Below are 23,217 nucleotides of genomic sequence, written 5' to 3'. Positions count from 1 at the left end.
GAAGTGAGTCGGCATTGTGCAACTGATGACTTTGTGACAAGGCTGCACATAGCCTCTGCAAGTCTGCATGCAGTAATCCTCCTAATCATGATCGTGCTCTGATGTCATTTTATCCACCCTTTCACAAATAGAAAATAAATAGCCACTGTGAAAGTTAATTGGGCGTAAATATAGCAAGTGTCTCAATGAAATCACAGGTTTGAAGGTTGCATCAGACAGCGCCGGAGAAGTCCAACCCCCCCTTCACCCACACCACCAACACGTTTCCTTGGACTCATGCTTTTTCGTATTAATGAATGGCCTCTCGGACGCCCTGAAGCACAGACAACACGAGGAAATTGCTGAACTTGTATAGTCAAAGCTGTGTTATGATCAGCTTATTAAAGACATGGTCGGGGCAGAGGGGAGGAGCCCGGGTTGTCTGTAGCCGCCTGCAGCTGCCTCATTGGATGCTCCCTCAGCAGCGGGGAGGGGCTGATGAGAGGCAGGGAGCAAGAGAGGGAGAGCAGAGAGAAGAGGGGGGACAAGGGCAGTGCTCTAGTTAAGGGGGATAGGATAGAGAATGCCTGTTAGATGCATCTTGCCGGTAATAGCACACATCAGCCACGGCGCTGCGACTGACAGCACAGGCAGAGAGCAGGGGACTGAGCAGCTGAGCACAGAATTGTACAATAAGGGAGAGAGAGAGAGGAGAGAGAATAACTGAATCAGATTATCATCAGCACGTTGGAGAGCGCAAAGCACAGAGGACTGAGAGAGCGCAGGAAAGGAGGAGAAGAAGAGGAGAGAGGAATACAGATACAGGATTGTGTTGTATGGGGGGGGCAAAAGTTTCCAGCTCCCCAGGCAGAAATCAGTCCTGAGGTCAGCAGTAGGGAGGAAGAAGTGGAGCAGCTGAGAGTTGGAGAGAGAGATTCACAGGCACACACACAGCACAGCAGTGTGGAGAGTAAAGGAGATCCAGGGACACTATTGAAACTTACTGACTCAAGGACATAGCTTGCTGTAACTCATCAGGGTAATAATGCTCCTCGCTGGACTAGGACTTCTCTGCATGGCTAACTCAGGAGCATGAGAGCAGACATTGGACACCGGGCAGACGACACATAGAGCTGGGAATAGTGCCTGTGTCTTCCTTTTACTTACCTGATACAGTTTAGTCGTGCCATTGTTGGGGGGATAGAAAGATTCAGAGTTTCTGGGCTTGGAGAGAACCAGTACAGATCAGAGAGGGAGAGAGGAGACTGCTGGAGGGGGAGAGTTGTGTCCTCTCATCTCTGAGACATGGTAGAGTGTGTTACGGTAGAGAGCCCCTCAGCAGCAGTGTCAGCCCCAGAGCATGGAGAAGTCCAGCAGTGAGGAGTCAGCCATTCACCGCAGCCCATCCGTGGATAGCCGTGACTCCGACTTTGTCCGCGACTCCACGTCTGGCCGCCCATTCGGCGGCCGCGGCTTCACCGCCGGCGCGTTCTACGGCTCTACGGGGCCGCGCGGTACCACCGCACAGGGGCAGGCTGGGACAGCGGCCGACACCAGCGTCAACGTCGGAGGAGACAAGAGCAGCAATAACAAGTACACGGCACCCAAAGGCAGCAAATACGTGGTCTTTTACCTGGATCTATCATTTGTGTTCCTTTTAGAGTTCAAGAAGTACAACATGGCACGGGGCTGTCTCTGCTGTTTGAAGTACACGATGTTCTTCTTCAACCTCATCTTCTGGGTAAGCAAAGCATTATTTTACTATGTTGTTCTTCTCTTTCACATCTCTCCATCATGCGTTCTCTCTTTTTCGGGGTGCTAGTTATAGATCTGTATGGATGTAGAAGCAGTGTGATGCTGACACATGATTCTTGAAGTTACTCAGCAGATACAAATGTAACAGTAGTAGTCATTAGTTTAACAGTGATGTGAGTAAGACAAGATGATAAAATGCCATATTACATAATACTTGTAAACTGATATACTGATCATTTAAAGATGTATCTTCAGGCATATGTGAGAGAAAGATTTATGCTGAGGCTCATAATAATTTGCATGTTACTATTCCTGGTTGTCATTGAGTCGTTGAAATGGTTGCTCCACCATGTCTCCCTGTATGTGCTCTGCTGGGGCTGCCACTCATTCAGATGGCTTTACAACAGGGGTCCTCATGGTTGCTGCTGATTTAATGCAAACATTATGAGTATTTAGCGTGTTAAGTTGTCTAGGCAAAGGACAGGGGGCATTGCTTACATGTATGAGATGGAAGCATGACATATCTGTGGATTGATTATGAATCATTTAGAATGACTGAGAATGTTTCCATTCATTTTGGTGAGCCACTGAAGAGAAGATAGATAGGATTCATCTGATTTGTGGTTTTTATATACTTTGTATTTCACACATTGACATTTTTTATGTTTTTGATTTAAAGATTGGTCCGTGCTACTAAAAATTGAAAATCACAAATGTAGCTGGATTTTCTATATTTTTTACACCTTTACCAGCACTTCCACCCATCATCCATTCAAATCAAAACATCCCAGTTTTGATTTCAGTGAACATAATGTTTGCATCTGTTATTTTGTTTGTGAAAGTGGGCATCCCCTGGAATATTGAAAGAGTGGATTACGGGGGCTTAGTTGATGGGCCAGAGCCTTTTGTGTGGAGCCAATCATGTGTGAAGCATAATAACATCACAACACAACAGGGTCTACATCTCCAGTCACGTCACCACTAGGCTACTATGTGCACCCTGCAAACTGGGGCACATCTGAGGCTCAGGCACCAGGCTGCTGCACATTATATCTGAACTATGGTGAGACCAACTGTCCACAGCACAGACCAGATTCCAATGTAACTCAAGGGCAGAACATCCACACAGGGCCAGAGGGGTATGTGTGTCTGATTGGCAAGGCAGGCTCAGATCAGGCAAGATGTGTTTACAGTTCGTGTGGAATCTGGAGGGATCAGAGGCTAGGCCGGACCGATGGATTGCGGCTGAGGTCATTGTGTCAGTGCTGCCCTCACTTTCCCGGGGTCTGTGTTGTTAAACCTGTACTTAACCCCTATTGGTGAACATAAAACCCCCACATCAATAACCTACTGCTCTAGCTCCACACTGGGAGGAGGAGGAGGAGGAAGAGGAGGAGGAGGGAGGGAGTGGGGAGAGTAAAGGTTACCACTGCATGTACCCTTGTGTGGTTGGGTAGAGTAAAGATTACTAAACCGTTGATCTACGTGCGTGGGTGCACGTGGGTGGAGTGGGATTTTTAGACTGGCGGACACCTTTTGGTAACATGAAATCCTCGCAAGCTAGCTAGCAAATATTAGCATACTTCCCGGTGTAACTTAAAACAGTATCCCAGTTTGATATGCTGCTTGTGTATTCATTCCCATATCAGCTAAAATAAAAAATAAAACATGTTTTGGTCACAGAGAAAAAAGCACGTTGCTAGCTAGTTGGCTATAGTGGTTGTAGTGGTTAAAGCGTTGGGCCAGTAACTGAAAGGTTGCTGGATCGAATCACTGAGCTGACAATGTAAAAATCTGTCGTTCTGCCCCTGAGCAAGGCAGTTAACCCACTGTTCCCCGGGCGCCGAAGACCTGGATGTTGATTATGGCAGCCCTCCGCACCTCTGAATCAGAGGGGTGGGGTTAAATTCGGAAGACACATTTCAGTTGAATGCATTCAGTTGTACAACTGACTAGGTATCCCCCTTTCCCTAATCACTAGTTATTACTTCTCAACAAAATACCTTTTTGGGTGGACTCTTGTTGTTTGGTTTACTGTTTGAATAGTCACTGAGATTATATTTGGTTAGCAATGCAAAATAGGCTACTTTGATAATTAGCCTATATAGACTATAGATCAGATCAAGGAGCCAAGGGATACCACTGACCCTGCTCCCACAGCTGCGGAAGGAATGACACAGCGTGTCTCAATTTTCAGGTAGTAAATAAGTATGTTGAATGCTGGAGCATATTGCAAGTAGCCACCCCAACATTAGAACTAGTGATGGGAAGTTTGGCTTTTTTTACGGACTCTTTTCCAGTTATTCTGTCAAAAGAACGAATCTATCGACTCTTTTGGTTCATTTGAGTCAGTAATGCCCAGAGCACGCAGGACCCCCTACCAGTGACAATGAACTGAAATCTGGAAATAGTCATGATTCTACAAGCCTATTGTTCACATCCGGTTCACCATAGGGGGCTTATTGGAGCTGTCATTTATGACTGAGACTTGTAAAAGTGTGCTTTAAACTAGTGGTTCCCAATTTTTTTACTCAGGCCTCCCTTCCAGCATTGGAGAACATCCCGTGTGAGCGCATGCCTTGTGCTTCAAGTTACCACTGTAAGCCCTGTGGAGGGAATGGAGAATGAGGGAGTATAGTGAAGCTGGTGTGCGGCTCAGGGGAGGCCACCTCCGCACCACCACTCCAATCTGGGGTGTCAGAGCTGTGGCCCTGGGCAGGTAGCGTAACCTTGCGAGTGCCACAGGGAGAGCAGCTCTATCCCAGGTGTGTCAGGATACAGGGCTGCTTTTTACTCTTTCCCCCAGTTCCCATGCCCCTCTGTCTAGAGGCAGGGGTGGGAGTGATTGAAGCCTTGGGTGGGCCCCATTTCAGGGACAGACAGAGGAGCATGGGAACTGGGGAAAGGATATTCTACCTGCCCAGGGCCTCAGCTCTGACACCTCAGATTGGAGCGGAGGTGGCCTCCCCTGAGCCGCACACCAGCTTCACTATACTCCCTCATCCTCCATTCCCTCCACAGGGCTTACAGTGGTAACTTGAAGCACAAGGTAAACAACGACAGGCACTCCAGACATTACATTTACATTTCAGTAATTTAGCAGACGCTCTTATCCAGTGTGATTTACAGTTAGTACATTCATCTGAAGATAGCTAGGTGGGACAACCACATATCTCAGTCATTCATAGTAAATACATTTTCCTCAATAAAGTAGATATCACTAAAGTCAGTGCTAGTAGGAGGCATGTCCAATACACTTATCTCCAGGCCTCTTCAGCAGTTGTTCATGACCATCTGGCTTCTCTTACTTATGTGGATTAGTGTTAGTCTGAGCTGCGGGGGGGGGGGGGGGGGGGGGGGGTTGTTCTGGGTCAGATCAGAGTATCTGGTGGGTTAGTAGTCGGGATTGAAAGTCTCCTTCGGGTGACGCACAGCACCAGCAATAAAGCCAATGTTTATGCCAATCACATTGAATCACAGTGGCTTTGCTCAAAAGACACTGTTGACTGGACTACATGTTGGTTTGACACACTATGAGTCAGACAGCAAGATTCTGTTGGCTGTGATTTCCTCCAGTATGTGTGTCAACTAGCAGACTGGCGCTGGTGTATTTGCAGCCCCCTGCTCTGTGTTCTCTCTCTGTGCTGTCTGACAGAAACTCCGGTCTACTCTGCCCTCCTTCACTCCCTCCACTATTAATCGGTTCCCTCTCCCTAAAACCTCCCTGTTTCCTTCCTTTCTCTAACACTTCCTTTGTTAGGGAGGGCAGTGAGCCTGGAGCCCACATCCCACCACTCTGTCATTATTATACTATATCAAAAGCAAATCCTCTTTTTGATATTTATATTTTGAGAATAAATGTCTGCTCAGCATCCTTATAAAGTGCCAAAGTAGTGGTGATATCGAAGCTAATCTTTTGTGAGAGGAGTAGAGAAACCTACTGTGTTTAGCATTCATCAATTCCGATGCTTGCTTATTTATATGGCATTTGGATGACATGTTGGTAGACACACTATGAGTCGGACAGCAAGATTGGGTTTGCTGTGATTTAGCTGATTGGAGCTGGTCTATTTAAGTTGACGTTTTTGTTTTAAATGTTGCTAGCCACCACCCAAATAAAATAGTTTCAAACCTATTGACAGTTTCAAGGTGTGTGTGTGTGTGTGTGTGTGTGTGTGTGTGTGTGTGTGTGTGTGTGTGTGTGTGTGTGTGTGTGTGTGTGTGTGTGTGTGTGTGTGTGTGTGTGTGTGTGTGTGTGTGTGGCGCACGCGTGTGCTTTCCTAGTTGAATGGTTACTCTATAAAGCATTGCCTTGGTAAACATTTCACTCATGCTGTCCCATTTCTCCATACCACGGGTTTCGATACAAGGTGCCGAAGCAATTTGCCTGCTATTTTCGGCCCTCACAGAGTGCTAAAAAGTTCACTAATCCACAGCCCCTCGGCCCCAATGGACTTCACATTGTAACAACCATAATGACGTCCTCTCTCACCAGAAGTCTATCACAAGTTACCTTAATCCCTTACTGCTAGGGGATGTATAGGTTGTGCTGAAATAGAGGTGCACTGAATTGTTTGAAATCCTGAAACCAGCTTTCAATCATTCATAACGCCTTCTTACATGGAATTCCAATACCGCCATGCATACTGATTAATGAGGCTTGTGCAGTTTACGAATGGCCTAAGTAACACATTACTAATCGACCTGGCCCGGGTATCCTGGAAGGATATTGACCTCATTCCGTCGGTAGAGGATGCCTGGTTATTCTTTAAAAGTGCTTTCCTCATCATCTTAAATAAGCATGCCCCATTCAAAAAATGTAGAAAATGGACAGATATATCCCTTGGTTCACTCCAGACCTGACTGCCCTTGACCAGCACAAAAACATCCTGTGGCATTCTGCATTAGCATCGAATAGCCCCCGTGATATGCAACCAATATACAAATCAAATCAAATTTATTTATATAGCCCTTCGTACATCAGCTGATATCTCAAAGTGCTGTACAGAAACCCAGCCTAAAACCTCAAACAGCAGGCAATGCATGTGAAAGAAGCACGGTGGCTAGGAAAAACTCCCTAGGAAAAACTCCCTAGAAAGGCCAAAAACCTAGGAAGAAACCTAGAGAGGAACCAGGCTATGAGGGGTGGCCAGTCCTCTTCTGGCTGTGCAGGGTGGATATTATAACAGAACATGGTCAAGATGTTAAAATGTTCATAAATGACCAGCATGGTCAAATAATAATAATCATAGTAGTTGTCGAGGGTGCAACAAGCACGTCCGGTGAACAGGTCAGGGTTCCATAGCCGCAGGCAGAACAGTTGAAACTGGAGCAGCAGCACGGCCAGGTGGACTGGGGACAGCAAGGAGTCATCATACCAGGTAGTCCTGAGGCATGGTCCTAGGGCTCAGGTCCTCCGAGAGAAAGACAGAAAGAGAGAATTAGAGACAGCATATTTAAATTCACACAGGACACCGGATAAGACAAGAGAAATACTCCAGATGTAACAGACTGACCCTAGCCCCCCGACACAAACTACTGCAGCATAAACACTGGAGGCTGAGACAGGAGGGATCAGAAGACACTGTGGCCCCATCCGATGATACCCCCGGACAGGGCCAAACAGGCAGGATATAACCCCACCCACTTTGCCAAAGCACAGCCCCCACACCACTAGAGGGATGTCTCCAACCACCAACTTACCGTCCTAAGACAAGGCCGAGTATAGCCCACAACGATCTCCGCCATGGCACAACCCAAGGGGGGGCGCCAACCCAGACAGGATGACCACGTCAGTGACTCAACCCACTCAAGTGACGCACCCCTCCCATGGACGGCATGGAAGAACACCAGTAAGCCAGTGACTCAGCCCCTGTAAAAGGGTTAGAGGCAGAGAATCCCAGTGGAAAGAGGGGAACCGGCAAGGCAGAGACAGCAAGGGCGGTTCGTTGCTCCAGCCTTTCCGTTCACCTTCACACTCCTGGGCCAGACTATACTTAATCATAGGACCTACTGAAGAGATAAGTCTTCAGTAAAGACTTAAAGGTTGAGACTGAGTCTGCGTCTCTCACATTGGTAGGCAGACCATTCCATAAAAATGGAGCTCTATAGGAGAAAGCCCTACCTCCAGCCGTTTGCTTAGAAATTCTAGGGACAATTAGGAGGCCTGCGTCTTGTGACCGTAGCGTACGTGTAGGTATGTATGGCAGGACCAAATCGGAAAGATAGGTAGGAGCAAGCCCATGTAATGCTTTGTAGGTTTGCAGTAAAACCTTGAAATCAGCCCTTGCCTTAACAGGAAGCCAGTGTAGGGAGGCTAGCACTGGAGTAATATGATCAAATTTTTTGGTTCTAGTCAGGATTCTAGCAGCCGTATTTAGCACTAACTGAAGTTTGTTTAGTGCTTTATCCGGGTAGCCGGAAAGTAGAGCATTGCAGTAGTCCAGCCTAGAAGTAACAAAAGCATGGATAAATTTTTCTGCGTCATTTTTGGACAGAAAGTTTCTGATTTTTGCAATGTTACGTAGATGGAAAAAAGCTGTCCTTGAAACAGTCTTGATATGTTCTTCAAAAGAGAGATCAGGGTCCAGAGTAACGCCGAGGTCCTTCACAGTTTTATTTGAGACGACTGTACAACCATCCAGATTAATTGTCATATTCAACAGAAGATCTCTTTGTTTCTTGGGACCTAGAACAAGCATCTCTGTTTTGTCCGAGTTTAAAAGTAGAACGTTTGCAGCCATCCACTTCTTTATGTCTGAAACACAGGCTTCTAGCGAGGGCAATTTTGGGGCTTCACCATGTTTCATTGAAATGTACAGCTGTGTGTCGTCCGCATAGCAGTGAAATTTAACATTATGTTTTCGAATGACATCCCCAAGAGGTAAAATATATAGTGAAAACAATAGTGGTCCTAAAACGGAACCTTGAGGAACACCGAAATTTACAATTGATTTGTCAGAGGACAAACCATTCACAGAGACAAACTGATATCTTTCCGACAGATAAGATCTAAACCAGGCCAGAACTTGTCCATGTAGACCAATTTGGGTTTCCAATCTCTCCAAAAGAATGTGGTGATCGACGGTATCAAAAGCGGCACTAAGATCTAGGAGCACGAGGACAGATGCAGAGCCTCGGTCTGACGTCATTAAAAGGTAATTTACCACCTTCACAAGTGCAGTCTCAGTGCTATGATGGGGTCTAAAACCAGACTGAAGTGTTTCGTATACATTGTTTGTCTTCAGGAAGGCAGTGAGTTGCTGTGCAACAGCTTTTTCAATTTATTTTCAGAGGAATGGAAGATTCGATATAGGCCGATAGTTTTTTATAATTTCTGGGTCAAGATTCGGCTTTTCCAAGAGAGGCTTTATTACTGCCACTTTTAGTGAGCTTGGTACACATCCGGTGGATAGATAGCCGTTTATTATGTTCAACATAGGAGGGCCAAGCACAGGAAGCAGCTCTTTCAGTAGTTTAGTTGGAATAGGGTCCAGTATGCAGCTTGAGGGTTTGGAGGCCATGATTATTTTCATCATTGTGTCAAGAGATATAGTACTAAAACACTTTAGTATCTCCCTTGATCCTAGGTCCTGGCAGAGTTGTGTAGACTCAGGACAATGGAGCTTTGGAGGAATACCCAGATTTAAAGAGGAGTCCGTAATTTGCTTTCTAATGATCATGATCTTTTCCTCAAAGAAGTTCATAAATTTATTACTGCTGAAGTGAAAGCCATCCTCCATTTGCGAAGGCTGCTTTTTAGTTAGCTTTGCGACAGTATCAAAAATAAATTTCGGATTGTTCTTATTTTCCTCAATTAAGTTGGAAAAATAGGATGATCGAGCAGCAGTAAGGGCTCTTCGATACTGCACGGTACTGTCTTTCCAAGCTAGTCGGAAGACTTCCAGTTTGGTGTGGCGCCATTTCCGTTCCAGTTTTCTGGAAGCTTGCTTCAGAGCTCGTGTATTTTCTGTATACCAGGGAGCTAGTTTCTTATGACAGATGTTTTTAATTTTTAGGGGTGCAACTGCATCTAGGGTATTGCGCAAGGTTAAATTGAGTTCCTCGGTTAGGTGGTTAACTGATTTTTGTCCTCTGACGTCCTTGGGTAGGCAGAGGGAGTCTGGAAGGGCATCAAGGAATCTTTGGGTTGTCTGAGAATTTATAGCACGACTTTTAATGCTCCTTGGTTGGGGTCTGAGCAGATTATTTGTTGCGATTGCAAACGCAATAAAATGGTGGTCCGATAATCCAGGATTATGAGGAAAAACATTAAGATCCACAACATTTATTCCATGGGACAAAACTAGGTCCAGAGTATGACTGTGGCAGTGAGTAGGTCCAGAGACATGTTGGACAAAACCCACTGAGTCGATGATGGCTCCGAAAGCCTTTTGGAGTGGGTCTGTGGACTTTTCCATGTGAATGTTAAAGTCACCAAAAATTAGAATATTATCTGCTATGACTACAAGATCCGATAGGAATTCAGGGAACTCAGTGAGGAACACTGCATATGGCCCAGGAGGCCTGTAAACAGTAGCTATAAAAAGTGAGTGAGTAGGCTGCATAGATTTCATGACTAGAAGCTCAAAAGACGAAAACGTCATTGTTTTTTTTTTTGTAAATTGAAATTTGCTATCGTAAATGTTAGCAACACCTCCGCCTTTGCCGGATGCACGGGGGGTATGGTCACTAGTGTAACCAGGGGGTGAGGCCTCATTTAACACAGTAAATTCATCAGGCTTAAGCCATGTTTCAGTCAGGCCAATCACATCAAGATTATGATCAGTGATTAGTTCATTGACTATAACTGCCTTGGAAGTGAGGGATCTAACATTAAGTAACCCAATTTTGAGATGTGAGGTATCACAATCTCTTTCAATAATGGCAGGAATGGAGGAGGTCTTTATACTAGTGAGATTGCTAAAGCGAACACCGCCATTTTTAATTTTGCCCAACCTAGATCGAGGCACAGACACGGTCTCAATGGGGAAAGCTGAGCTGACTACGCTGACTGTGCTAGTGGCAGACTCCACTAAGCTGGCAGGCTGGCTAACAGCCTGCTGCCTGGCCTGCACCCTATTTCATTGCACCCTATTTCACCCTTTTTCATCATATACACAGGCAGTTAGGAAAGCAAAGGCTATCTTTTTCAAACAGACATTTGCATCCTGTAGCACAAACTCCAAAATGTTTTGGGACACTGTAAAGTCCATGGAGAATAAGAGCACCTCCTCCCAGCTTCCCACTGCACTGAGGCTAGGAAACACTGTCACCACCGATAAATGTACGATAATTGATCATTTCAATAAGCATTTTTCTACGGCTGGCCATGCTTTCCACCTGGCTACCCCTACCCCGGTCAACAGCCCTACACCCCCCACAGCAACTTGCCCAAGCCTCCCCATTTCTCCTTCACCCAAATCCAGATAGCTGATGTTCTGAAAGAGCTACAAAATCTGGACCCCTACAAATCAGCCGGGCTAGACAATCTGGACCCTCTCTTTCTAAAATTATCCGCCAAAATTGTTGCAACCCCTAATCCACTAGCCTGTTCAACCTCTCTTCCGTATCGTCTGAGATCCCCAAAGATTGGAAAGCTGCTGCGGTCATCCCCTTCTTCAAAGGGGAAGACACTCTAGACCCAAACTGCTATAGACCTATATCTATCCTACCCTGCCTTTCTAAGGTCTTCGAAAGCCAAGTTAACAAACAGATCACCGACCATTTTAAATCTCACCGTACCTTCTCCGCTATGCAGTCTGGTTTCCGAGCTGGTCATGGGTGCACCTCAGCCACGCTCAAGGTCCTAAACGATATCATAACCGCCATCGATAAGAGACAATACTGTGCAGCTGTATTCATTGACCTGGCCAAGACTTTTGACTCTGTCAATCACCACATTCTTATCGGTGGACTCAACAGTCTTGGTTTCTCAAATGACTGCCTCGCCTGGTTCAGCAACTACTTCTCAGACAGAGTTCAGTGTGTCAAATTGGAGGGAAAATTGTCCGGACCTCTGGCAGTCTCTATGGGGGTGCCGCAGGGTTCAATTCTCAGGCCGACTCTTTTCTCTGTATACATCAATGATGTCGCTCTTGCTGCTTGTGATTCTCTGATCCACCTCTACGCAGACGACACCATTCTGTATTCTTCTGGCCCTTCTTTGGACACTTTGTTAACTAACCTCCAGACGAGCTTCAATGCCATACAACTCTCCTTCCGTGGCCTCCAACTGCTCTTAAATGCAAGTAAAACTAAATGCATGCTCTTCAACCGATCACTGCCCACACATGCCAGCCCATCCAGCATCACTACTCTGGACAGTTCTGACTTAGAATATGTGGCAACTACAAATACCTAGGTGTCTGGTTAGACTGTAAACTCTCCTTCCAGACTCACATTAAGCATCTCCAATCCAAAATTAAATCTAGAATTGGATTCCTATTTTGCAACAAAGCGTCCTTCACTCATGTTGCCAAACATGCCCTCATAAAACTGACTATCCTACCGATCCTTGACTTCGGCGATGTCATTTACAAAATAGCCTCCAACACTCAAATTGGATTCAGTCTATCACAGTGCCATCCGTTTTGTCACCAAAGCCCCATATACTACCTACCACTGCGACCTTTATGCTCTCGTTGGCTGGCCCTCGCTTCATATTCGTCACAAAACCCACTGGCTCCAGGTCATCTATAAGTCTTTGCTAGGTAAAGCCCCGCCTTATCTCAGCTCACTGGTCACCATAGCAGCACCCACCCATAGCACGAGCTCCAGCAGGTATATTTCACTGGTCACCCCCAAAGCCAATTCCTCCTTTGGCCGCCTTTCCTTCCAGTTCAATGCTGCCAATGACTGGAACGAACTGCAAAAAGCTGGAGACTCATATCTCCCTCACTAACTTTAAGCACCAGCTGTCAGAGCAGCTCACAGATCACTGCACCTGTACATAGCCCATATGTAAATAGCCCATCCAACTACCTCATCCCCATACTGTTACTTATTTTATTTCTTTTGCTTCTTTGCACCCCAGTATCTCTACTTGCACACTCATCTTCTGCACATATATCACTCCAGTGTTTAATTGCTATATTGTAATTATTTCTCCACTATGGCCTATTTATTGCCTTACCTCCATTATCCTACCTCATTTTCTATTGTATTATTGACTGCATGTTTGTTTATTCCATGTGTAACTCTGTGTTGTTGTTTGTGTGGCACTGCTTTGCTTTATCATGGCCAGGTCGCAGTTGTAAATGAGAACTTGTTCTCAACTAGCCTACCTGGTTAAATAAAGGTGAAATATATAGTTTTTTAATTAAAGTATTGAGAAGCTAAATCGATCAATACTTTAGGTTAATAAAGACAATTCATATCCATCCGTAACAGTACAAAAGCACATCATCTTGCCATGTCCATTTTTAAAAATATGGACACGACATATCTGATTCTCCTGAATTGGACCATGCATTTCATTTCTTTACATTTACATAGAAGAAATGTTGACGTTGTTGATATGCATTTAATTATTATACGTTTTGTAATTCGCACCCCCACAGGAGAAGGTAAAGCCTTGGCTCAATATTCCTACACTAACCTGCTCTTTGAATATCTCCATTGTATACCCTCTCTCCCTGCCTGTGTCAAATAGTGTCTGAGGAGATGAGTCTAATTTACCCATCTCCACCCACCCTGCTCCTTCGATCATCACACTGCTGCGTTGTATACCTCTGCAGAGCTCATTAGCTCGTGTAGCAGATCAAATGTGATATGGATATTCACTCCAGGGGTGCCATGGAGTCTGGGGATTGGGGAGGTTTGGGGGCTTGGGGGCGGTAGATAGGGAGGTTGGTGGGGGGTGTAGTTAGTGAAAGAGTTAAGTGTTTAGTTTTTTTGTGGTAAACATTTTTAATCTGAACAGGCATTATCATAGGGAAGTGTTTCCCAACTCCAGTCCTCAAGTACCCCCAACAGTACTCATTTTTATTGTAGCCCTGGACAAGAACACATGATTCAGCTTGTCAATAAATCATCAAGCCCTAAATGAGTTGAATGAGGTATGTTTGTCCCGGGCTACAACTAAATTATGTGCTGTTGAGGTTACCCGAGGACTGGAGAAGCACTGTCCTAGGGCAGGAAGAAATGTTATTTGGTTTAATCAGGTTTGATGGAATAGAGGAAATAGGAGCTTAGATGGGAGGGTGGGGTGCTATTGTATTGACTAGTGTGTGCCAGGTGAACAGCTAGAGATGGAGACCAGATAAAATAACAACTGCTGTGAGAGAGGTAGCTAAACTATCTCCGTAAAACCTTGGGCACCTGCCATTGTGTGACAGTTGCTTGGCATCCCTCTGACTTGTCTTGTTCTCGGAGGAAGGCCTCTTCCTTTTTAAATATAGCCAAGGAAAGATATAGAGAGATGACCATCATTAGTTCTTCATAGATAACCAGGACCTCATTAATAAAATGTCATGTCAGACCATGTGCCTCTGGTGATGGGGGATTATTTTCGAAGCAATAGTATCACTTGGTCACAGAAGTGGATTCAGTACTGAGGATGCACAGTTCGAAATATATTTTGATCTGTAGGAGACGTCCGTGGTGCTGGCAATATCGCCTTTTTACTTTTGAGAACTATGCACACATGAAATTAAGGATTTACACAACAGATTGACTACAAAGGGAACATTGCATTGATTCCCAATTGCATCTTAATTTCAATGAATGCTGTGTGCATTGCACAATAGTGGATGGTTGTAATGCTTTCTTAGAGAAATTAAATGCATCTGAAAGTGATTGTCATTGTGTTGATACAGCATTAGCGATAGAGGCTATGGTATATTTGGTATAAAAGGCTTAGGCACACATTCTATTTTGTCATATTCCCCCTGGGGAATTTATTCTTCTCAATAAAATACTTTGAGGCCTCTACTTCAAATAGGCCAGCTATTTTGTGGTATTTTATGGTTACGTAAGGCAAACTTTTGTTGTATTCTACCCACAAAACTGAGATGTGATGTTCTGGTGCTATTTATCTACAGTATGTAAAAGCAACATTTAAAAGAACATAAATCCTTGAAGTGTATTTACCTTGTCAAGGGTTATTGCAGATTATTTGTCTACTGTATGAATCATTTCTCAGTCGGTTTGTTGAGTTACCTTGATACTACATCAATAAAGTTAACTTTTCTTTTCAGACAGTCAGGTTCTTCTTTACATTGTTACAAAAATCCCCAACCTTTAATACCTAGAATAATGGGACTCTCAGTATGTTTTATTGTGCTACAATATTTACTAAGGAGCTTCATGCAAATAGACCAGAGTTGCCAGCTTAATACTGTAATTTTGCTGCTAAAAATATTATTCCACCTAACAGCCACTTCACGAAGATATTTACTAAAATAGTCTGAGCTTCATGTGTCTCACCTGACAGCATGAGGTTGGCACCAGAAACGGATCATTTGAATCTACAGTAGGCATAAGCTACTGTATGTTAGAGTAATTTCACAGGAGGCATACAATCTACAGCATTAATGGTGTAAAACACATTTATGGTATTTTACTGTGCATTCTACAGTATTTTACGTTTGAAATTACAGAAAAGTCTTACAGTGTAGGAGGTGCTTGGAAAGTTGTCTTTATCTCATGCCTCCACTAACTCCGCTAATCTGCAGTGAATTAATGTAGAATGTTAGACTAGCTCGTTCGCTTCGCCCTACTCAGCATTTTCCTCTGTCACCCAAAGGCAAATTAAGGAAAAATCTATGCCCCTAGCCATGCCAGCTCAGCCTCAACTCTGAGGGAGAAAGCTGGGAAAATGTCTTTCCACTTGGTCTGCTGAGCGATAACTAGGTTTTGACTGGATTACCTCTCTGCTATTAAATTAATTATTTTGCGCGGTTGGCTTTGATGCCCCTTGGCTGCAGACCGTAACACACTCAGTTTCCTGTGTTTGATGTAGCCATAGAATTAGGAATTAGAATACTAGAATGGAAACTTCTTATGATGGTCCGAAGGTCAGCCATGTTGGTCAGGTAGTTGGTCAACCATGGTTTGCCAAAGCTGTGATAAGACATCCAACCAGTTTCAGGGGAATGATTCCAGTAATATTTCAAATTAACTGCCAGTATGCCAACATTTTATTCAAACAATGCAGTCAAACTCACAGCTTTCCAAGAAAACAAAACAAACATTAGGAACACTGTCCTTATATTGAGTTGCACCCCCCGCCCCCCCCCCCCCCCCCCCAGACTCTACAAGGTGTTGAAAGCGTTCCACAGGGATTGCTGGCCTGGCCCACGTTGACTCCAATCCTTCCCACAGTTGTGTCAAGTTGGCTGGATGTCCTTTGGGTGGAGGACCATTCTTTATAAACACGGGAAACTGTTGAGTGTGAAAAACCTAGCAGTGTAGCAGTTCTTGACACAAACCGGTGTGGCTGGCACCTACTACCATACCCCGTTCAAAGGCACTTCACTCTTTTGTCTTACCCATTCACCCTCTGAATGGCACACATACACAATCCATGTGCTCCAGCAGGTTTATATCACTGGTCATCCCCAAAGCCAACACCTCCTTTGGCCGCCATTCCTTCCAGTTTTCTGCTGCCAATGACTGGAACGAATTGCAAAAATCGCTGAAGCTGGAGATTTATATTTCCCTCACTAACTTTAAACATCAGCTATCTGAGCAGCTAACCGATTGCTGCAGCTATAAATAGTCCATCTGTAAATAGCCCACCCAATCTACCTACCTCATCCCAATATTGTTTTTATTTACTTTTCTGCTCTTTTGTACACCAGTATTTCTACTTGCACATCTGCTCATCTATCACTCCAGTGTTAATTTGCTAAATTGTAATTACTTCGCTACTATGGCCTATTTATTGCCTTACCTCCTCATGCCATTTGCACACACTGTATATAGACTTTCTTTTTTTTCTATTGTGTTATTGACTGTATGCTTGTTTATTCCATGTGTAACTCTGTGTTGTTGTTTGTGTCGCACTGCTGTGCTTTATCTTGGCCAGGTCGCAGTTGTAAATGAGAACTTGTTCTCAACTAGCTTACCTGGTTAAATAAAGGTGAAATAAAAAAATTGAAAATGTCTCAATTGTCTCAAGGCTTAAAAATCCTTTAATCTGTCTCCTCCCTGTCGTCTACACTGATTGAAGTGGATTTAACAGGCGACATCAATAAGGGATCATAGCTTTCACTTGGATTTTTCTATACTCAGTGTATATTTTAGAGGCTATTTATACTGAACATTTGTATAAAACCCGTATAAACTGTTTTTATAATTATATGACAATATTTTAGGTCGACTATAATTCCATTACACAATTTCTGATAGATCACATGCCTTACTTTTATTGTCCTGCGTAAGTAAAAGCAGGAAATGCATCACCTACGCCTCCACTGCCGTTAATTCCAATTAATCTGGTTTTGGATTTCTCCCTGATCAAGATGACTGACATTTTCACCCCATTATGGAACCTTGAGGGTTTATGACATAACCCCTCTAGTAATTTAATAGAATCTTTATAGTTGTAGCTGCCATAGGGGATTTTGAGCCTCACTTTAATGGTCATCATGTGAGGCTGTTGTCGGGTCGATCATGGGAATCCCTGATGTTTTCCAATTGAATTTATCAGGAAATTATATTAGCTGCCTGGTCCGTCTTACTGACTGGCCAGGTCCTCCAGGAGGTTAGACATTCTGGGCTGAGGATCCATTATTGACTAGATCTAAGGGGTATTTCCCCAAGGTCACTATCCTGCAATTGATTCTATTGGGCTTGATTGCTTTCGCACCATAGCTCTCCATCCCTCATATCCAGATACCATCCTCCTCCTCATCCTCCTCCTCCTCAACTTTCTCCTCATCCTCTTGCTTATCTCTTTTCCTCTATCCAAACAGAAGTCAGATAACCTAGACACTTCACAACCTCTTCACTTTGGCATCTCAGTCTCCAATAGTGATGCATGCTAAATATGAGCGGCAAATTGCCTTTGAATACATGCATTTCTAGCGGTTTTCATCTTGCATTTGGACTTGGGGATCCATTGTGGTGCACAGTCTGAATGAGAATGGGCCCACAGCGACAGGGTGAACAACTTGGTCCCCTGTCAGGCTCCTATAGGACACAGAGCACCACTCAAGGAGGGAGGGACCAGGGACTCATCTACGTCAGGCATATTTATGCTTTAAACATTATAACACTTATTGATTTATTAGTCTTTACTGCCCCGTCATCCTGCCAGGTAATAACTCACCTATGACTGGGTCGCACAGCATTATGGATGGTGTAAACAAAAACACAAATGCACCGGCCCAATGATTGGATATTAATCACTGCCATGTTTTTATCATTATTAGTTTAGTGGGCTGACTTTATTTGTCACATACTGACCCTGTGTTATATGCAGTACTGCGTGTTCTCAGTGGAAGAGGATGCATTTCTTTCTATAACGAGATAAATCTCCCTGAAGATAAATGGGGAAACCAGCAAAAAGGCAACATCAACTCTATCTATAGCAAACTGACTGTCAAGTTTACAGGGATTTTAACATGGTTCCTAAATGCAAATTGCCAATCTTCGCTCCTTTCATGAACTGAGCTTCACCATGTCCCTGTGACCTTCATCATGTCTTATCAAACACGTCACTCTCATTTTCCTCCTCATTTATTTCACAACCCAGTTGGATTATGTTGGCAAATGCAAACATAGTCCGACATAAAAGAGCATTTGCTTTGTAGAACTCTGCGTTTTCACGGGGGACTGAGTTTTATGTGTTTTGCCGTCTCTGATCTGAAGAGGTCTAATTGCCCACAGCATATAAAGTGTATATTGAAGAAGGAAGTGCATTTAACCAGCCTGTCTCCTTCTACTAGAAGCGTATATATCTAGAACACTGAAGATTACCCCATTTAGAAAGCATTTTAGAACGGATCTTATAGTTTTAGGGCGTATAAGTGGGTCATGCGGCACACATAGAGCTCTATGGCAAATTGAATGAATGGAGTCATTATTTCTGGACAGATGTCTCCATTACACTTATTAGGCTGATTAGGCAAACCAGGCATGAGTAATGGATGATTTCTGGGTCTGTGACAAAATACAAAAGAGCAGATGAAGGTGGATATAGATAGAGGAGAGGAGAACTGTGATTTGTACACTCTAATATGAGCTCATCACCACCATCCCTCTGCGTGATGTCATTCAAGCATTGAATCTGTGTGATTTGAAATACAGCCATTTTGACATAAATGTAGTGCTACTCAATCTTACTGGGCAGGATGATGAGAGACATCATGATGTTTTAGGTAGTGCTAATGGGTAGGGAAAGGTCAGTGTGTAGCCCCATTAACGATCCTCTGTCAACACATTTCAGTGTGAAATGGTGCTCAGAGCTAGTTTGTCATAATTCTCTCCACTAGGTCTGTCAAAATCAAATCCAATTTTTGCAGGTGTAGCGAAATGCTTGTATTCCTAGCTCCAATCGAACAACACACAACAATACACACAAATCTAAAAAGTAAAGTAATGGAATTAAGAAATATAGAAATATTAGGTCCTGGTTGGTAGTGGGTTTTGCTGTAGCTGGCATGGCCACATGGACCATCTTGAGCTCAGCTCCTGGGGAGATGGTGAACAGATGGTGCTGGACAGGGTTCCTCCATCCTCCCTCTGAATACACAGACCCATCCCAGACCCAAAATGGCTTCCTAGTCTTGGATCTGTGGATGCATGGGCTTTATTCATAGGGCTGTGGTACGGTGGGTAGTAGGGGCCCTACTGCTACCCCAGGGCCCTGACAGCCCAGTCAGGTGAACACTGTGATGTGTAGTGACAGGTCCTATGACGTGACTCACCCAGCACTATCTCAGTGGTCCTGTTGGCGATCGCTAAGGCATACACATCATGTCATGTTTGTTTGTCACTCCCCCTCAGGTGGAGAGGTTGCTTATCATTCCAACTCAGTTTTATGGGGAAATAACTGAAAGACTGGTTATAACTGCTCAAAAGCACAACCGTTTAGATTTTTTATATTAGACATACAGAGCAGAAAAAAAATCCAGAAAATGTTTGTGAGTCATTTGCGCTGATGAAATGTTCACTCACCGTTGAGGTGTAATGATGTTTATCGCTCTGTGCGAAAGGAGGGAACATTTAAGAATGAGATGAACAGATAAAAACAGATCAACTATAAAGAGGGGGTTCGATTTTAAGTGGCTGTTTGAAAGCTGAATTAAGCTGACACAATCAGTGTGTGTTTAGTGCTTGATCCCTCTTACATTTATCCTTTCTCTAGTCTCTGATTAGCTGTGCTAAGCACATTGATTTCATGGTCACATTATGCATTATGCATCTCTATACGGAAGGCTGCAATTGTATTAAGCTGTACTATGCTAGATTAAAAATTACCTCTGCTTTACCACGATAGGTGGATAAATGCATTCATTTGTTTGTTCATTTATCCATCCATCCATTCAGTAATTTATTCATTCATTCATGGGCCATAATCACTAGAATGTAACATGTGGCTGATGTATACTATACATGTATTCCAAACATGATGACAGTGTTAGATGTGTGAACACACAGTGTACAGTCAGTTCCCACACAAATCAATTGACATTGTTTATGGGCGGTGTGACGTTGGTGTGCTGATTTTGCACTGTGTTGGCCCACCAGATGAGGTCATCCTGTTCTCAGCTGGACTTCAACCTGGTCCGGGGGTGGGCTGATTAATTGTGTGCCGATGGCATTCTCCAGAAATAGGACTATCCAGAGACAGCTGGATACAGGAGGACATAACCGTCATTGCATTGGCCCTCTTATGTGAAGGATGATATAAATTGCCAGTCCCTGTCACTCGTGTCTGTGTTCATATGATATGAAAGCACACCTCATCTCACTATTAGAAGAACACAGTTCTCTAGGAAATCTCACTCACAAGCAGGGTTTGGAACCGGTTTAGGGAACAGAACTGAAAACCGTAAAAGAACAAAGTTTGAACCAGAACCGAGAACGAAAGTGATCTATACTGTTCCGAAACATAACCGCTATTTTAAAAGCATGGGAACCGGTTAATAACATTATTTTATGATTTCTGCATTTTTTTCCAGTCCCACAAAAAATGCAACAAAGCACCTATGCAAAGCCCTCACCTTGTCACTTAGAAATATATTCCAGTGTCCGCCTACCTCCCAGTTTAAAATCTTTGCCAGTGTGTTTGTAGGCTACCTGCTTCTCCCACGTTTCACATTGGATTTATTAACTACATGTCAAATTCAGGGTGTAGCCATGGGCTCCCCCTTTGCCCCCAACTATGCAAACCTGTATGTGGGACAATTTGAGGAAACACTCATTTACAAAACAGAGACACACCCCCTACTTTCTAAAAGCCTCCTATGGAAGAGATACATAGACTATGTACAGTTGAAGTAAGAAGTTTACATACACCTTAAAAATAAAAAATTCCCTGTCTTAGGTCAGTTAGGATCACCACTTTATTTTAGGAATGTGAAATGTCAGAATAATAGTAGAGAGAATTATATATTTTAGCTTTTATTTCTTTCATCACAATCCCAGTGGGTCAGAAGTTTACATACACTCAATTAGTATTTGGTAGCATTGCCTTTAAATTGTTTGTCTTGAGTGAAACGTTTCGGGAAGCCTTCCACAAGCTTCCCACAATAAGTTGGGTGAATTCTGGCCCATTCCTCCTGACAGAGCTGGTGTAACTGAGTCAGGTTTGTAGGCCTTCTCGCTCACGCACACTTTTTCAGTTCTGCCCACACATTTTCTATGGGATTGTGGTCAGGGCTTTGTGATGGCCACTCCAATACCTTGACTTTGTTGTCCTTAAGCCATTTTGCCACAACTTTGGAGGTATGCTTGGGGTCATTGTCCATTTGGAAGACCCATTTGTGACCAAGCTTTAACTTCCTGACTGATGTCTTGAGATGTTGCTTCAATATATCCACATCATTTTCCTGCCTCATGATGCCATTATTTTTTGAAGTGCACCAGTCCCTCCTGCAGAAAAGCACCCCCACAACATGATGCTCCCACCCCCGTGCTTCACGGTTGGGATGGTGTTCTTTGGCTTGCAAGCCTTCCCCTTTTTCCTCCAAACATAACAATGGTGATTATGGCCAAACAGTTCTTTTTTTGTTTCATTAGACCAGAGGACATTTCTCCAAAAAGTACGAACTTGGTCCCCATGTGCAGTTGCAAACCGTAGCCTGGCTTTTTTATGGCGGTTTTGGAGCAGTGGCTTCTTCCTTGCTGAGCGGCCTTTCAGGTTATGTCGATATAGGACTCGTTTTACTGTGGATATAGATACTTTTGTACCTGTTTCCTCCAGCATATCCACAAGGTCCTTTCCTGTTGTTCTGGGATTGATTTGCACTTTCGAACCAAAGTACGTTCATCTCCAGAAGACAGAACGCGTCTCCTTCCTGAGCGATATGACGGCTGTGTGGTCCCATGGTGTTTATACTTGCATACTATTGTTTGTACAAATGAATGTGGTACCTTCAGGCATTTGGAAATTGAACCAGACTTGTGGAGATCTAAAAAAAAAAAATCTGAGGTCTTGGCTGATTTCTTTTGATTTTCCCATGATGTCAAGCAAAGAGGCACTGAGTTTGAAGGTAGGCCTTGAAATACATCCACACGTACACCTCCAATTGACTACAATGATGTCAATTAGCCTATCAGAAGCTTCTAAAGCCATGACATAATTTTCTGGAATTGTCCAAGCTGTTTAAAGGCACAGTCAACTTACTGTATGTAAACTTCTGACCCACTGGAATTGTGATACAGTGAATTATAAGTGAAATAATCTGTCTGTAAACAATTGTTGGAAAAATTATTTGTGTCATGCACCAAAGTACGTTCATCTCTAGGAGACAGATCCTTCCTGAGCGGTATGACGGCTGCATGGTCCCATGGTGTTTATACTTGCGTACTATTGTTGTACAGATGAACGTGGTACCTTCAGGCATTTGGAAATTGCTCCCAAGGATGAACCAGACTTGTGGAGGTCTACAATTTTTTTTACAACTTAGTGTATGTTAACTTCTGACCCACTGGAATTGTGATACAGTGAATTATAAGTGAAATAATCTGTCTGTAAACAATTGTTGGAAAAATTACTTTTGTCATGCACAAAGTAGATGTCCTAACCGACTTGCCAAAACTAAAGTTCTTAACAAGAAATTGTGGAGTGGTTGAAAAACTAGTTTTAATGACTCCAACCTAAATGTATGTAAACTTCCGACTTCAACTGTATTTGTGCTCTGGGAAGGAAGTCAGCAGGAACTAAATTAATTCCAAACTCTGCTAAATGAGAGCTCTGAATATCTCAAATTCACCATGCAGACTGATGAGAATAAATAAACTTCCTGGACTTATGGATCATCAAAGAGAATGATGCATTACACACAGACGTTAACACAAAGCCCACAG

At 43.6% G+C, this 23,217-nt stretch overlaps 1 protein-coding gene across 4 annotated transcripts in view; it reads left to right on the top strand.

The window, feature by feature from the left end:
• The window catches only part of LOC106561385 (tetraspanin-9), a 308,158-nt gene that overhangs the window by 171,523 nt on the left and 113,418 nt on the right, over positions 1-23,217 (top strand). For 2 of the 4 annotated variants that reach the window (XM_014125280.3, XM_082957325.1), the window contains one exon: positions 1,641-1,720. In XM_014125280.3, the coding sequence (XP_013980755.1) occupies positions 1,658-1,720 (63 nt within the window). In that variant the 5' untranslated portion in view covers positions 1,641-1,657. Of the gene's footprint in view, positions 1-502; positions 1,721-23,217 lie in introns of those variants that run through there. The other 2 variants (XM_045688331.2, XM_014125279.3) reach the window with 2 other exon arrangements.

Source organism: Salmo salar, chromosome 10 (genome assembly GCF_965601325.2).
Source record: "Salmo salar chromosome 10, fSalSal1, whole genome shotgun sequence".
Lineage (NCBI taxonomy): Eukaryota > Metazoa > Chordata > Actinopteri > Salmoniformes > Salmonidae > Salmo > Salmo salar.
The sequence above is the reverse complement of the archived record's forward strand: the minus strand, read 5'-3'. Positions and strand labels throughout refer to the sequence as shown.